General features: G+C 38.0%; 1 protein-coding gene across 4 annotated transcripts in view; it reads right to left on the reverse strand.

The window, feature by feature from the left end:
• Positions 1–2966: 2966 nt before the first annotated feature.
• The window catches only part of RALGPS2 (Ral GEF with PH domain and SH3 binding motif 2), a 109451-nt gene continuing 98019 nt past the window's right edge, over positions 2967–14398 (reverse strand). For all 4 annotated transcript variants that reach the window (XM_036441922.2, XM_036441921.2, XM_045583182.1 and 1 more), the window contains 5 exons: positions 13050–13155; positions 11339–11431; positions 10117–10222; positions 8239–8330; positions 2967–6009 (listed from right to left, as the gene is read on the reverse strand). In XM_036441922.2, coding sequence (XP_036297815.1) covers positions 5980–6009; positions 8239–8330; positions 10117–10222; positions 11339–11431; positions 13050–13155 — 427 coding nt within the window. In that variant the 3' untranslated portion in view covers positions 2967–5979. The remainder of the gene's footprint in view (positions 6010–8238; positions 8331–10116; positions 10223–11338; positions 11432–13049; positions 13156–14398) is intronic.

Raw genomic sequence — 14398 nt, forward strand, 5'->3', positions numbered from 1 at the left:
AAATCTAGTCCTGTCTGGAGATTTCCCAAGCTTCTTAGAGGCAAGGACATAACCGACACCCTAGCCGATGACTTCTAGGAGACTCAACACAGGTATTTTTGTACTTCTTCCAATGAAAAGCTCCATGGGGGCCTGGCCAGCATGGCTTAGTGGTTAAGCATCTACCTATGACCAGGAGGTCAGGGTTTGATTCCCGGACAGGGAACATGTTGGATTGTGGGCTCAATCCCCAGTAGGGGGTGTGCAGGAGGCAGCCGATCTCTCATGGATGTTTTTCTCTCCCCCTTCCTCTCTCTGAAATCAATAAAAAAAAAACAAAAGAAAAAAAAAAAAGAAAAAAAAGTGAAGGATAAAAATGTAAGTATGATAATAAATTATCCCCACACAACCTATATTTTTAAGCAATTTATTTCAATAGAAATATTTCAGAAAACTGTAAATTCGTTTTTAAGTTAGCGTATGCAAACACACTGAAGATCTCACACTCACATTTGCATATTAAACAGAAACAAAAAGTGAGAGGAACAGAGCTGCACGTCACTCAGGGAGGTCCTAGTGCAGCCAAGTGCTTTGTCATGAGTACGCAAGCTCACTGGGGTAAAGGGTAAAAATGGCTTGTGTTGTCCTGCATATAATCATCACTGGGCACTTATCCCCACAGATGTTGACCTCCTCTAGATTACACTGTGGATGGTCCCTCACCCCCCAAACACACTTCAGTAGCCTGTACAACAATGAATTTGTCAACAACAAAAGTGGAGAAACTATTAAGAACCTGGTGACTTCTTATGAGCTATGCTGTCAGACCTAAGTCAATAGTTACCGGACTATCTTTGTGAATAGTTCTAATAGGCGGTATCTTGAGGGGAAACGTAGTATTTCTGACCTAGTATCTAAAGCATGGCTAATATTTATGAAGTTTTCTATTAAAAAAAACCTATTTTAATCTCAAAGCACTCTAATTATGTATTCTTCGAATCTCATCACTACTTTGCAGTCTAAATGACCAGATCAAAATTTAAATTCTGCTAATTATTAACCCTCAAGGACCAGTGAGTTGACCCTTCATGTGGCTTTAAAGACCATGTCTACTTGCCTACTCTGGAACAGACGAACCCTTTCATATTTGTGAAAACAGCATCCGGACTCAGTTGGACAACAGTAGTAATCATAGAGGAGCAAAGTGTTTCCAAGCTTCGCTTTCCCTGGGAAATTTCGTTTAGTCTTTTAACTTCCCTTTAATTTGTATACTGGAGCTGTTTTCACGTTCCCATCATAATGTTTTCAGGTGAACAATAACTAGTAGGTTAAGTGACTGCTTGTTTGTTCTGAGTCTTATTTAAATATAAGAATGAACCAAACGAAACCTCATTTCTGACCAAAAGGATTCTTATCACAAGACTTCAATAGCTTCCATAAAACCCACATCTTCCTGGCTGATTCATATTCTTTTAGAGATTTCCTGAAAGGCCTTATAATTAAGTGTATGCTCAAGACAACAACCACCACCACCACCACTGAAAACATCAACACAAAATAAACAAACTCCGTGACAGGTGCTCTTCCAAGTTGTTCTTACGGGCGCTCGTCCAAAGGGCGATTTGGGTGGATTTATTTTTAATCTCCTGCCTGGAAGGAAAGGAGCAGGAAGGAAGCTTGTCTAAAAAGACTCAAAACCAAGGACTGCAACAATTACCTAGGAATATCTACACAGACTTTCTTGGATGGGATGTGAGAGTGAGCTGGTGGAGAGAGGGGCACACACTCCTGAAACAAAGGAGGAAGAGGGCCAATGATTACTGTCATACTCAATGCCTATAATTGGTCTTCAAACTGATAAGGCACTGACCAAATTTTCCCCACACTACAACTTGAGATACTGTGAAATGAAACTGCTTTCAATAAGCTTAAGAGTTCAAACACAGAGATCTCTTTCATTAGAATTCTCTAAAGAGAGAAAAAAAAGTCACTTAGACACAAGCCATTTTTGGGGAGCAAAAGGCAAAAAATACTTGAATCATTTTGAAAAGGCTGACTTCACATGAAAAATAATTATCATCTATGTGATTAAATAACAATGTTTGTCTCTGAAAGCTTAGGAAAAAAACAAACAAAGTATCACTCTGGTTGTAAAACCTTTGAAAGAAAAAACTACAAAAACAGAGAAAATAAAAGCAAATCCGTAAAGATCACAAAGTCAGGCAAACCTCACCGTCTGTTCATGCATCAGCAGCACTAATACTGTTCCACCGGACACGGGCGAATGCATCTTCCTTCCCAAAAAGGGATCCAATTATTTTGAAAGCCTTTGAAGCAGAGGATTTCTGTTATGAAAGATTCTCTTCTGCTAAGCAACACTGGCGCCCCTTGTTTGCAGAAGATAATGTGGCAGTTTGAACACTGGTTGTGAAGGAATGTGCCTCAAAAAACAGGAAGCATGTCAACAGTGGATATCATCTTTACAGAAGTGGATGGATTAAATCTGTTTTAATTCCCAGAATTAATATGATGCCTTACAGTTTTGTTTTCAGTAGCAAAGACATAGAGCTTACAGATTTAACCTAAAAAAAGGGGGGTGGAGTGGGGAGGAAAAAAGACCTCTGCTCAAGTCATTCGCCAGGCAAATTTTAGTAATCCCAACAGATCAACAGACTGGCCTGCCCTGAGAGGGCTCCTGTTCCAATTAATCTACAGAGTGTGTACACTATACACTGTAAACATTTTTTCCTTCCATAACTATGGTGCTCCTTGGTCTCTTTTATAAACCTTCTAGAAGAGGAATAAAGCCACTTATAAAAACTTTGCAGCTATAAACATGGTAACTCTTGATGCACAGAAACACCGAATACCAGAACAGTCCACACAGAAGGTAGTGCAATGGTCTATGGCGTTTCCCACACAGGAAAGACATCTGTCATCGGAGCACAGGCCTAGGGAGAAAAAGCATTCAAACTCAAACTATTTCCATCCCTTTTGGTAATGTTTACACAAATGACATTTACACAGCAAAGAGAATGAAATAGGAAGGTGTCTTTGATCAGTTCTCTTTCAATTCTTACATTTTGGAGGTTACAGTAAAAAAATAACTCTGAAAAAATAAGCAGAGCCCAAACACACAGGGGGCATAAAACCAAAAATAGTGCTCATTATGCAGTTATTTTTATAGTTATATTTTAAAAACTGGTATGTTACTTCCATATGAAAAATAAACTTCTGTTCAAATAAACTGTTACATGAGTTGTGTCTGAACTGTATTCTGGACAATATTATATTCTACTATCCTGGGCCATATAACACACCAACCATTCATCTTAACATAAACCAGCTTAAATTTAAACTTTTGTTTCTATGAGCTCTTTTAGGCTAGGAGAGAATCAGATGAACTTAATATTGATGGAAATTTCAAGCTTATGAGTCACCAATTTACTAATTTATAAAGGGCAGGCCTAATCAGAGAGAAATGAATTTATCATCCCACTAATAAACATTCTGGTGACAAACTTTCTTTGCATAAAATTATCATCAGATATCAATTGGTGAATAACAGATAAAAGATTCACTTAACAGCAGTTTAATCCACTTTTCTCACTGGTTTCCATTTGCTTCAAATGCTAAAATAATCTCAAAAAGCAATGACTAATCTTTTGAATGAATAAATTTGAAGACAAAAAACAAAAAAACAAAACAAAAAAAACAATGGCAACTTCTATGCACACTTATGTTAAGAGTTTCAGACAAAAGGGCTGTTTACCAAACTGAAAGCTATTCTTCGTCTGTGCAGGCATCCATTCATGTTTAGAGCTGAAAACATCAAACACATCTTCCAGTCTAGCTCCCTCTTTGGCAAAACATCAGGCTCTGACTTCCAGGTGCCCACCTCCACAGACGTGGTTCCTCTATGACATATCTACTGTAGCTTATTTACGACAAACAAACAAAGCAATAATAATAATAAAAAAAATCCACAGGGTTCTCATCCATAGTATTTTTTAAAAAGCACATACACTATTAAAAACATTTCTTTCTGAGGAGAAATAAACAAAGAAATAAAAAAAAAATGCAAAACAAAAGTGAGATGTGCAAGGTCTACACAGTAATACTGCTGGCTCCGCAGGAGGTGTCCCTCCGTGCACCCAACGTGGGCCAAGCGCAGGAGGCCGGTAATTTAAACATCACTCAGCACAGGCAACACTGTCCTCTCCAGCCCGTGTCATCGCTCCCCACAAAGCCAGAAACCAAGGCATTTCTAACTGCGCTGTTTGAGACAAGTATCTGCACTCTGCATGTCCTCTGGAAACAGACCTAAATGGAAAAAACTCAGTGCTCAGAGAAAGCTCTTCTACTGCCCTATGAATGGACTTTTAGCTAATTAGTCTGTGGACAATATTTTCTATTGAAGTTTCATAGATTCAAGAATGAAATACTTATGGTAAAAAAAAAAAGTACAATGTTTTCTAAGAATACAAATGCAAGTGATTTTATGTGAGGCCTAAAGCCTGGTGGAAGGTATCAGACAGAGGCGTTCTTACTCTGGGCCAGTGCTGAAACCTATGATGCCTCTTGAGTTTATAACACCCGACGTAGCCTTTGTTCAAACGCCAATATCTGTTAAAACTCTAAGGCATCTTATCTTCAATCTTCTTCTTATTTTTTTTAGTGAGTCAACATTTATTTTGGAATTAAATGCATTACTGCATAGAAGAGCCCTCATAAAACTACTTGGTCAACTACTGATTTCATGGCAGGGACCTATACATAATAGTAAGTTTTCAGGAAAATGTTTTGCAATAAAGAAAAGTTGTATAAGGAGAGTTCTGATACTTTAAATTCTCAGAATCTCAACTTTTTACCTTTTATACTTTAAAATTACTTTTGTAGGCCTTAGAATTAAATGAATACATACATATATGGAATCTCTCTTAAACAAATGTGACCCTGAATCTCATATTGAGCAAAAATAATGAAAATGAATAATAAAAATAAAAAAACAACAACTGGCATTGTGCACAATGAACAAGGTAAAGGAAAACATCAGTTTATCTCCTTGGTGATAAAAACCACCTGTGACTGGTAGAAGAGAGAAATCAACTAACGTGAAAAAGTAATGACTATAAAATCTCAAGGAAATTTAGGTTGGGATGCAATCCCCAATACGAAGATCTGTGGCCCAGCAATGCATTCATATAGAGTCTAACCTTAAACACAGTTAGAAACAACCATGCTTTCTGGAGCCCCTGTGAGACGTGTCTGGCAGGTGAACACTCGGCCTTTATACCCCTGCAGGAAGTCGTGTTCCCCGTACAGTACTAAATCTCTGAAGTTTAGTGTTTAAAAATATCTTTCCTCATCTAAAACCAAACAAAATCCCTCCGTAAGTCCCAAACAAAGTCCCAACAACTCACATTACAATATTTCTAGGCCCTCCACTCGTGCCGTGAGAGCACGAGGCCGCAGGCGAACGGAGGACAAACGCACGCACGCTCGGGGAGGCTGCTGGCCGAATGCTGCTTGTCAGACCTTTACACTCCGGTCCAAAACCAGCTCCTCATGTAACCCATGAGAATGACGTTTTTCCTTTTTAAAGTCTATCTGAAAAGGCGATTCCCCCCTCCAAAATTAATACAAAGTTAAAAGAAATGCAAATGAGCTACGATCTATTCCAAGCACAGCACCGCCAGGAGATCGATCACACACACTATTTGGTGTTTGATGTTGGTTTTCCTTGCGTTCTTTTAAGGCAGTGGTTTCCACAGGTCAGTTCAGAGATAAGAAGCGTGGTCCATGGCAGTTTGTTTTGCAACTGCAATTGGTTCTCTGGGAATGTCTCACTTCATTCCCTAGTGCTTTTTTGGTTCAGAATCCGGAGGCAAAAGGGAAGCTTGGCTCCCCTGGCACAGGACTGGTTTTTGCTGGCGCTGGTCCACCAGGGCCTCGCTCCCTCTGTGGAGCAACAATTCACCTCTCTTCTTTCTTAGGCTTTTACTCAAAAGTCATCAAGTTTGTAGGAACCTAAAAAATACGAGCATTACAAAACAACATTATTTATTTTGATTAAAATACTCGAGTCCTGGTGCATGAAAATTTGTGCATCGGAGGGGGTTCCTCAGCCTGGCCCGGCCTGCCCCCTCTCACAGTCTGGGAGCCCTCGGGATGTCCTACTGACGGCTTGAGATAAAAAAAAAAAAGTCACAATCTGGCCTCCCTCTGAGAGAGGTGACTGAGCCAATCGGTGGAAGGTGCCACCTCCAACACCCCACTGCTGCCTCCGCCGCCACTGCTGGCCCTTGCAGATACCCAAAGTAGCCTTTTATTATGCACGATATACACTGAATGGCCAGATTATTATGCAGCCCTTGCAGCTGCTGTGGTTTTGTTTGGAAGGATGTTTGGTCTATCCAGTCTAACATATTAGCCTTTTATTAGTATAGATTTTTCAATTACAATTGATGTTCAATATTATATTGGTGTCAGGTGTACACCCTATGATGAGACATTTGTATAACTTATGAAGTGATCCCCCAATATTTCCAGTACTCACCTGGCACTGTCCATACTTACTAGAGTATTACTGGCTATATTCCCTATGAGGTATTTTTACATCCCTATGACTATTTTGCAACTACCAATTTGTACTTCTTAATCTCTTCACTGTTTTCACCCAGCTTCCCTCTGGCACATGTCAGTCTGTTCTCCCTATCTATGAGTCTATTTGTTTTATTTGTTCTTTTGTTTTTAGATTCCACATATAAGTGAAATTATGGTATTTGTCTTACCCTGTAGGTCCATTCACAAAGTGGTAGCATTTAAAAGTTGTCTTTCAAAGTACTATTTCTTTTTAAGTGAGCCCAAATGTTAAAATCTTTCTGACCTAAAGTATCTTTTTAAAAAAATTAAATATATTGGGGTGACAGTGATTAATAAACCTATATAGGTTTCAAGTGTACAATTCTGTATACACTGAGTGGCCAGATTATTATGATATCTGAATGCATAATAATCTGGCCACTCAGTGTATACCCTACATAATAAAAGGCTACTATGCAAACTGACCCCTCAACCAGGAGTTTGACCAGCAGGCAGGCTGGCCAACTGCCCATGTCCCCTCCCCCTGGCCAGGCTGGCCAGGCCCCACCCATGCACGAATTCATGCCTCTAATACACACACACTCTGAGTGGCCAGATTATGCATTCAGAGTTCATAATAATCTGGCAATTCAGTGTACATCATCTGTATATTACATTCTGTCACATATATGTGACGCCCTTAAAGTATCTTTTTTTTTTAAAGGTTTTTTTTTTTTTTTATTGATCTTTATATGTAAGAGTGAAACATCAATATTATGTTTATATCTTTTCAACCAATTTGTGGCTCAACTTTATTTATTAAAGTATATATTATTGATTTCAGAGAAGGGAAAGGGAGATAGAAACATCAGTGATGAGTGAGAATCACTGACTGGTTGTCTCCCGCATGCCCCCTACTGGGGATCGAACCTGGGACCCTTCAGTTCGCAGGCTAATGTACTCTTTATCAAACCAGCGAGACTGTGTCTCAACTTAAACCTGTACTAGGGATTGGAGAAAACAACACTGTGAATTTATTCGCCTTTGCAGCTGAAAGCCTTTGTTTCAGTAAATTAAAAACAAAAATATCCAAATGGTTTTGGGTTTCACTGCAACCACAGAAACCCACATCAGCCTGTTAGTAGAACAAATAAAGATGAATAAGAATGAATTTTATTAATTTGAAGTGCCCCCCCTTTTTCGCCACTCTAAAACTACATTCCCTTGCTTCTCACTATAGTCTTCTAGTCCGGGCTACATATTCTTATTCTGAACAACTGAAGCTCATTGCAGCTTCAAGGTCTTTGCACCCGCTGTTCCCCCTAATTTTCACGTGGCGGTTCCTTCTTGTCATTCATGCCAATGTCATCTCCTCAGGGAGAGGTTTGCTGCTCTCTCTTATTTATGTAATGTTGTCTCTATTCCCATCACTCTGCATCACATAATTCTATTTTGTTTGCTTGTATAGTTTTCACTATTTGAAAGTTTGTTATTTGTTTATTGCCCATCTCTCTAAAATGTGAATTTCATGCCTTGTTGACTGATGTCAACAAGAAAAAGAATAAGAATAAAAACATATTTCCCCACTCCATTCAGAAAATTAGTCTACTTCTCTTTGGAACTCTTAAATACATGCCCGTTAGAGACTATTTGGGGATTAAGAGAAATGCTCACCTGTTGTTTGTTACTTTGGCAGGCAGCACTCAAATGCTTAAACCACAGCATTGCATTCATCCTATTGCCAGCTTGAAACTTGTATGAATTTCCTAAAATCATAAAAAAACAAAGGGAAATAATAAAAGCTTAAGGACTCTGACATATAATAATTCTGCCAGCTACCAAAGCAAAATAAAATAAGACTAGAGTTCTCCATTTCAGAAGTCTATTTCTCCAAACACCTGATTTTCCAACACAAACAGTTCTCTCTGCTACATTCATGTGACGTCCCTTACGGAGAAAGTCGTAGTTTTGCTGTTTGTGAATTGGGAGAGAAGTAAATGCATCTCCCTAACTGTTCATTAGTGTAAACTACACCTAAATAAATTTGTTTGGCTTCTTTAGATTTGTACGTGTGGATGAGAGTGCAGAATACCAGTTCTCAATACTGCTTAGATGATGTATTAGCAGTGTTAACGTGAGGTTTTGACAGGTCACAGCTTCAGCATCTAGTGTCTAATACTCAGACTCTAGCTATTTAATGTGAATAAGGATTAATTGGCTAACATCAATAACAGCTACCTTTTTAGTTTTTAGTTACATCTGTTAAAAATTATTATAGCTTTCCAATCTATTGAGGGCTCTCAGGGAAAATATAAGAAGGCACCTTTTTCTCTCAGAAAATTAGAAATTCATTTGTATTGTCTATATTTAGTAAACCTTATTTTAAGACTGGCACATAAGGATTTTTATATGGTTCTATGTATTACGGTAATAAACTGAGGAAAGAATGAATTCATGTATTATACAGACTGCCGTAAATTGCGCTTTACTCCCTTTTTATTCATTGACCTAAGTTCTTTTTATTTCCCAATTCTTACCAGCTTCTACTTTTCTTTATAACTACAGTCAATGGTCCAGGAGCCTAATCTATAATTAGACATTATACAACTTTTCTTTTGAGATTTTAACATTCAAAGAAGTTTTTCACTTTCAGAAGCAATTGTTTGCCTTCACCACATATGTAATTATTCAAATTAAAATACTGTTTTGCTGGCTGAACTGAGATGCAGACACCAGATCAATCTAAATAGAAAGCATTTCTACAATGAAGTTTGCCACAATTATTATTTTTTCTGTGTCCAACATATTTTGCTTACATTTTCACTTAAAACACTTCATAATACCCTAAAAGCACACTATCTGTTGATATGAAATACATTCTGAATAAACAGAGGTCAAAATATAATTGCACAGCCCATAAAGGTACTGCTGCATGTCCGCTGTGAGCTACGGGCAGAGAGAAGGCATTTCCCGGCTGGCTTCTTACTATGCTTATCCACAGCCAGAGGCTTCTGAGGAGGAGCCGCAGTCATGTTGGGACTGTTCTGACTGCCACCCGAGGCAGGCCCAGCTGGCATATGATTCTACAGCCACCCTCCAAGATCTCTATTATATTTTATGCGCAAAGTATTATAATTAAAATTATACTTCTTTGGAAAGTGCTTTGAGTCAAATAAGCAATTAATTTGATTAAAAGTAATGGAATAAAGATCATTTAAAGGAAAACCTCTGCCACATTTAGAACTTAAGAGTAACAATTTAATTCCGGGTACAAATGAAGGCGTATTACGTATATGGCAAACCACTGAGATTTTAAAGCAACAGTGAGCCATAGATTCTCAAATTCGCTCCCTCCATAAGCTTATTAAATAAGCATTTAATAAATACTGATAATTACAAATATTAATCTTATTACTATATATTATGTGACAAAAATATTTCTCAAGAAATAAAATTACACAAATCTTCCCCCAGTCAAGTATAAACCTTGTGAAACTAGGCTTTGGCGTACTACAAAGTTCCCTATAAGCCCTCGTTTCTCTAAAGACTCACCTTTCTCAGAGTCAGTCAGTAGGAAGAGGTCAGGATGTTCTGGGTCATCAGCCATCATCACCATCCATCCTACCACAGACACATTCTTATTTGATGTGGATTTGAACTGAGAGACAGAAAGACAACTAGTGGTCATCTTGATGGCTCATCCTCAGTGTCAGGGGGCATGTCTTCCGTTTCTCCCAGTGAGACATGAGACCTGTGACTTTGTGCTGGTCAGGTGTGCTCAGGGCCTTTTAAGACTAAATTCGGCCCCTGTGGAGACACTCTCCTGCCTTCCAGATCTTTCTCAGCGTGACCTCTTTGTCAACACCTAATTGTCCCACTGTCCAATCCCAAAGAGCAGGACTGTTAGTGGAACGGTAAGTTCATCTAAGTTGTTTCGTCTGTTACTGTGCTCCCCCTTCACCCCTTTCTTATAGAAACACACGTGCATTTTAATACAGATGTTATCTTTCCTCCAATTTCTTGAGATATACTTGACTTACAACATTGTGTAAGTTTAAGATGTATCAATACAACATAGCCCTGGCCAGTTTGGCTCAGTGGAGACTGAAGGGTCCCGCAGACTGATTTGATTCCGGTCAAGGGCACATGCCTAGGTTTCGGGCTCAGTCCCCAGTGTGGGGCATGCAGGAAGCAGCAAATCAATGATTCTCTCTCATCACTGATGTTTCTTTCTCTCTCTCTTCTTCTCCCTTCCTCTCTAACATCAATAAAAATATATTTAAAAAAAGATGTACAATGTAATAGGGGTATTCTCTTAAACCAAGTGTTATCAGACACTTCTTTATATCTACATCTATATACAGTATATATGCAAAAAATATTCTTAGCATGCTTGTTACTTTTCTAGTTTTCATTTATTTGTTTATTTCAGAGAGGAAAGGAGAGGGAGAGAGTGATAGAAACATCAATGATGAGAGAGAATCATTGATCGGCTGCCTCCTGCACGCCCCCTGCTGGGGATACCACCCAGGCATGTGCCTTTGACTGGAATGGAACCAGGACCCTTCAGTCCACAGACTGATACTCCATCCGCTGAGTCAAACTGGCTAGGGCACTTTTCTATTTTTTTTTTCTTTTCTGGGTTCTAGTTTTTTTAAAGTTACACTTTAGTAACAAAAAAAAAGAACTGTTATGAAAGGACAGAAAATTGGATAAATCTCATTCATGAAAAGGCTGTGAAACAATGCTAACAATGTAGAGAAGGAATACTTACATGTTTTCTTTCTGTAGCTTTTAGAGATTTGGCAGTGTAGTAAAAAAGTTGTGTCCCACACAAAGCTGCCCAATATTTTGTCCAAGATGCTACCTGGAGAGGACAAACACTTGAACACACGACGCCACTTCAGCCCTCTCAAGCCTAACCTTAGAGCACAAAATCGTTAATTCAAGCACTCCTCTCACTTCCACTTACTATACTGCACAAGTACTTGCATTCAGATAATTACCCATCTCATCAAGAATCCTATCGCTTTTTCATATTGTCTAGTATCTTCACGGCCTCCCCATCTCATGTCCCCCTTCTCCTTTCTTCATGTTCTGTCTGTATTACACGGTTCTGCACTATACCCATCCCCTTCCAAATTCTTCCATCTCGCTGCATGCTCCTGACATAACCCTAACCCTGATTAATCTAACCATCTTTTCTCCTCCAGCAACACTTTCTTCATAGATCATCATCTCACCAGGCCCATACTTCAAATACTATGCATATGCTAAAGACTCCCAAATCTCCATCGCCGGCCATCACCTCCTCTGCTCCCCTTCTGAATTGTACTTTTTGAAGAGCCAAAGTGACATCCCCACTTGCAGCCCCAGCCTCTCTGACTTCATCCCATCCACCTACTGCCCAGTCATCGCTTCAACTCCACAAGCCACCTTGTCTCCTCAATGCGAGGTCTTCACGTGGCTAACTCATTTCAAATGCCTCGGTTCAAATGCCTCCTCTAGTGACAAGTCTCCTGACGCCATCACTGTCCGTCTCCTCTCCTCACTTTAAGAGCTATTTCTCCCCAGTGGAACGCCATCTCCCTGAGGCAGGCGCTTGTTCATTGCTTTATTCCTGGCATCTGGCACACGTTAGATGTGGTCAACCTCAGTTGCTGTGCTGTTCTTAGTTTGCTAGCTAGCTGGTCTAGTGTAGCTTCTGGATTGTAATATAAGCAGCAAAAATCAGATCCCTTAGGTGTAGGAAGCCCTCCCTCTTCATCTTCAAAAACTTTCAGTGCAGAAACACATCAAAGTTTATTCCAAACTAGATATACTATTATTTGAGAAAAGAAAATAAATCTTTCTTTTATCATCAAACTACTGTGCTGCTGTTGGGGGAAAACTACTTCTGAGTTACATGTGAAAATCTTTGTTTCACCAAACTTTTTTTTTTTTTTTTTTTTTTTTACATAATTATGGTTTGGAGGACATTTAATATCTGGTCTCTATTTCATGTGGGAAAAAAACCTGCATTATTGATTTCAACAACTTAGAACCAGCAACAACAACAAAAAAATGATTGGATTCTATTTGAGGGTTAACTTTCTTTTTTCTATTTTCCTGAACTTATTACTAAAATACTTCTGTACAGTATTACTTCAAGGTTCTCTGAGAAACAGTTTTGAACAAGAACTATATTAGAGGGCAGAGAAATACAGGCATGCTTTAAGCTCCCTACATGTATGATCCAACTGAAATCTAAATTAAGAAACATGGGGGGTGGGGTGAGATCGGGATGAATGGTCAGGGGGGAGGCAGGGGACATCTGTAAGACTTTAAATGATAAAGATAAATAAAAAAACATGGAGAGGCAAATGTGTACCTTATATCACTTCGAGTGTACTATATATGTGATTTTATTTCAATTGTCTTCATATTTCTTAGGGTCCTGTACATTTATATATTTTTAGAAGTGTTAAAATAGGATAAAGTCTTACTGTAGGCTTTTTGCCTTCCTTTAACAAAGTTTTTCTCTTGAGAACACCTTGAATAGTAACAGCTCCTGGATATAAATGTACTGCCAAATCTTCTGATTCTGCAGAACTATAATAATGAAACAAAGAAAAAACAGGTAAGAGCTTTTATGTATGGTAATTATCAAATAGGTACTTAAATGAAATGTAATTATTCTTTATTTCAAAATGTTGTTACTTTATTCAGAATGAGAAGACACTGACAATTATAAAAGTTTATTGATCTGAAATTTATAAGCTATTACATAAGTTAATCTGGAAGTTACTCAAGTCAGCAGATGGTTAAAAACACACACTTTATTACATATTTGAACAAGTATAATTTAGAAAAAATAGGGTAATTTAATTTAATAAAGATTAAATACATTTAAGACTTTGCTTCTTCTTAACATGCCACACTGCATCACTGCTGTAAACTTTCCCCCATTAGAAACCTTAAGTCCTGGTAGGAAAGATGAGGATTCTATTTGCTGAAAGTATTTAAGCATATAAAACTCAAAAATAATAAAAGCTCAAAAAGAAAAAAAAAGAAAAAAAAAAGGAAAACACACACACACATTTAATTCTAAATAGTTAAAAGTAGTAAAAAGCAACAGGAACATGTTTTTAAATTGGCTTTCTGCTATCAATTTTAATTACATTTAAATGTTTCCAATGCATAAGTATTTGATTATAACCTACTCCCAAACCCAAGATTTCCTTTCCATATATCTTAAGAAAACCATTAAAAATAACCACACATTTAAATATGCCTCCCCAACTGGCTTAAGTTCCTATATTTAAAACAAGAGTAATTTCCATAGTAAAAATCTGTCATTCCCTGGAGATCTGATTTGAGTGGCAGAATTCCTGTAACAGTGATGAAAACTAAAGTTTGCCAATTTATCCCTTTATGATTATTTAGGTGTCTTCAAAGTGACTTAAACCCTAAAACCATCAGAAATTTCAGGCTAGAGCTATTTATATTCAGGGAGATATACAAGAGGAGATTAGACACCATCAAAACGACACAGGTTCACTTCTAAAGTTGGCTATTTTGTTGTATTATCAATTTGTTGATTAGCACTAACCTATAAACCCGAATCAATGTGCATTACTCTTACTTTCTTCTGCAGCTAATACAGGGCAGAAAGAGGACTCAGTTTAATTTGATGAACAATGGAATGAACATGCATTTAAATACACAAGTATTATTTAATGAGACAGACTGGTCTAAATTCAGGATTTGCAGTTTATAAAAAACAAGTTCTTTCACAAGGCAAATCTGATCAGCAAAGTAAATTCTTTGATTTTAGCCGCTGAATAGGCTGCAA

Source organism: Pipistrellus kuhlii, unplaced genomic scaffold (assembly GCF_014108245.1).
Source record: "Pipistrellus kuhlii isolate mPipKuh1 unplaced genomic scaffold, mPipKuh1.p scaffold_m20_p_18, whole genome shotgun sequence".
Lineage (NCBI taxonomy): Eukaryota > Metazoa > Chordata > Mammalia > Chiroptera > Vespertilionidae > Pipistrellus > Pipistrellus kuhlii.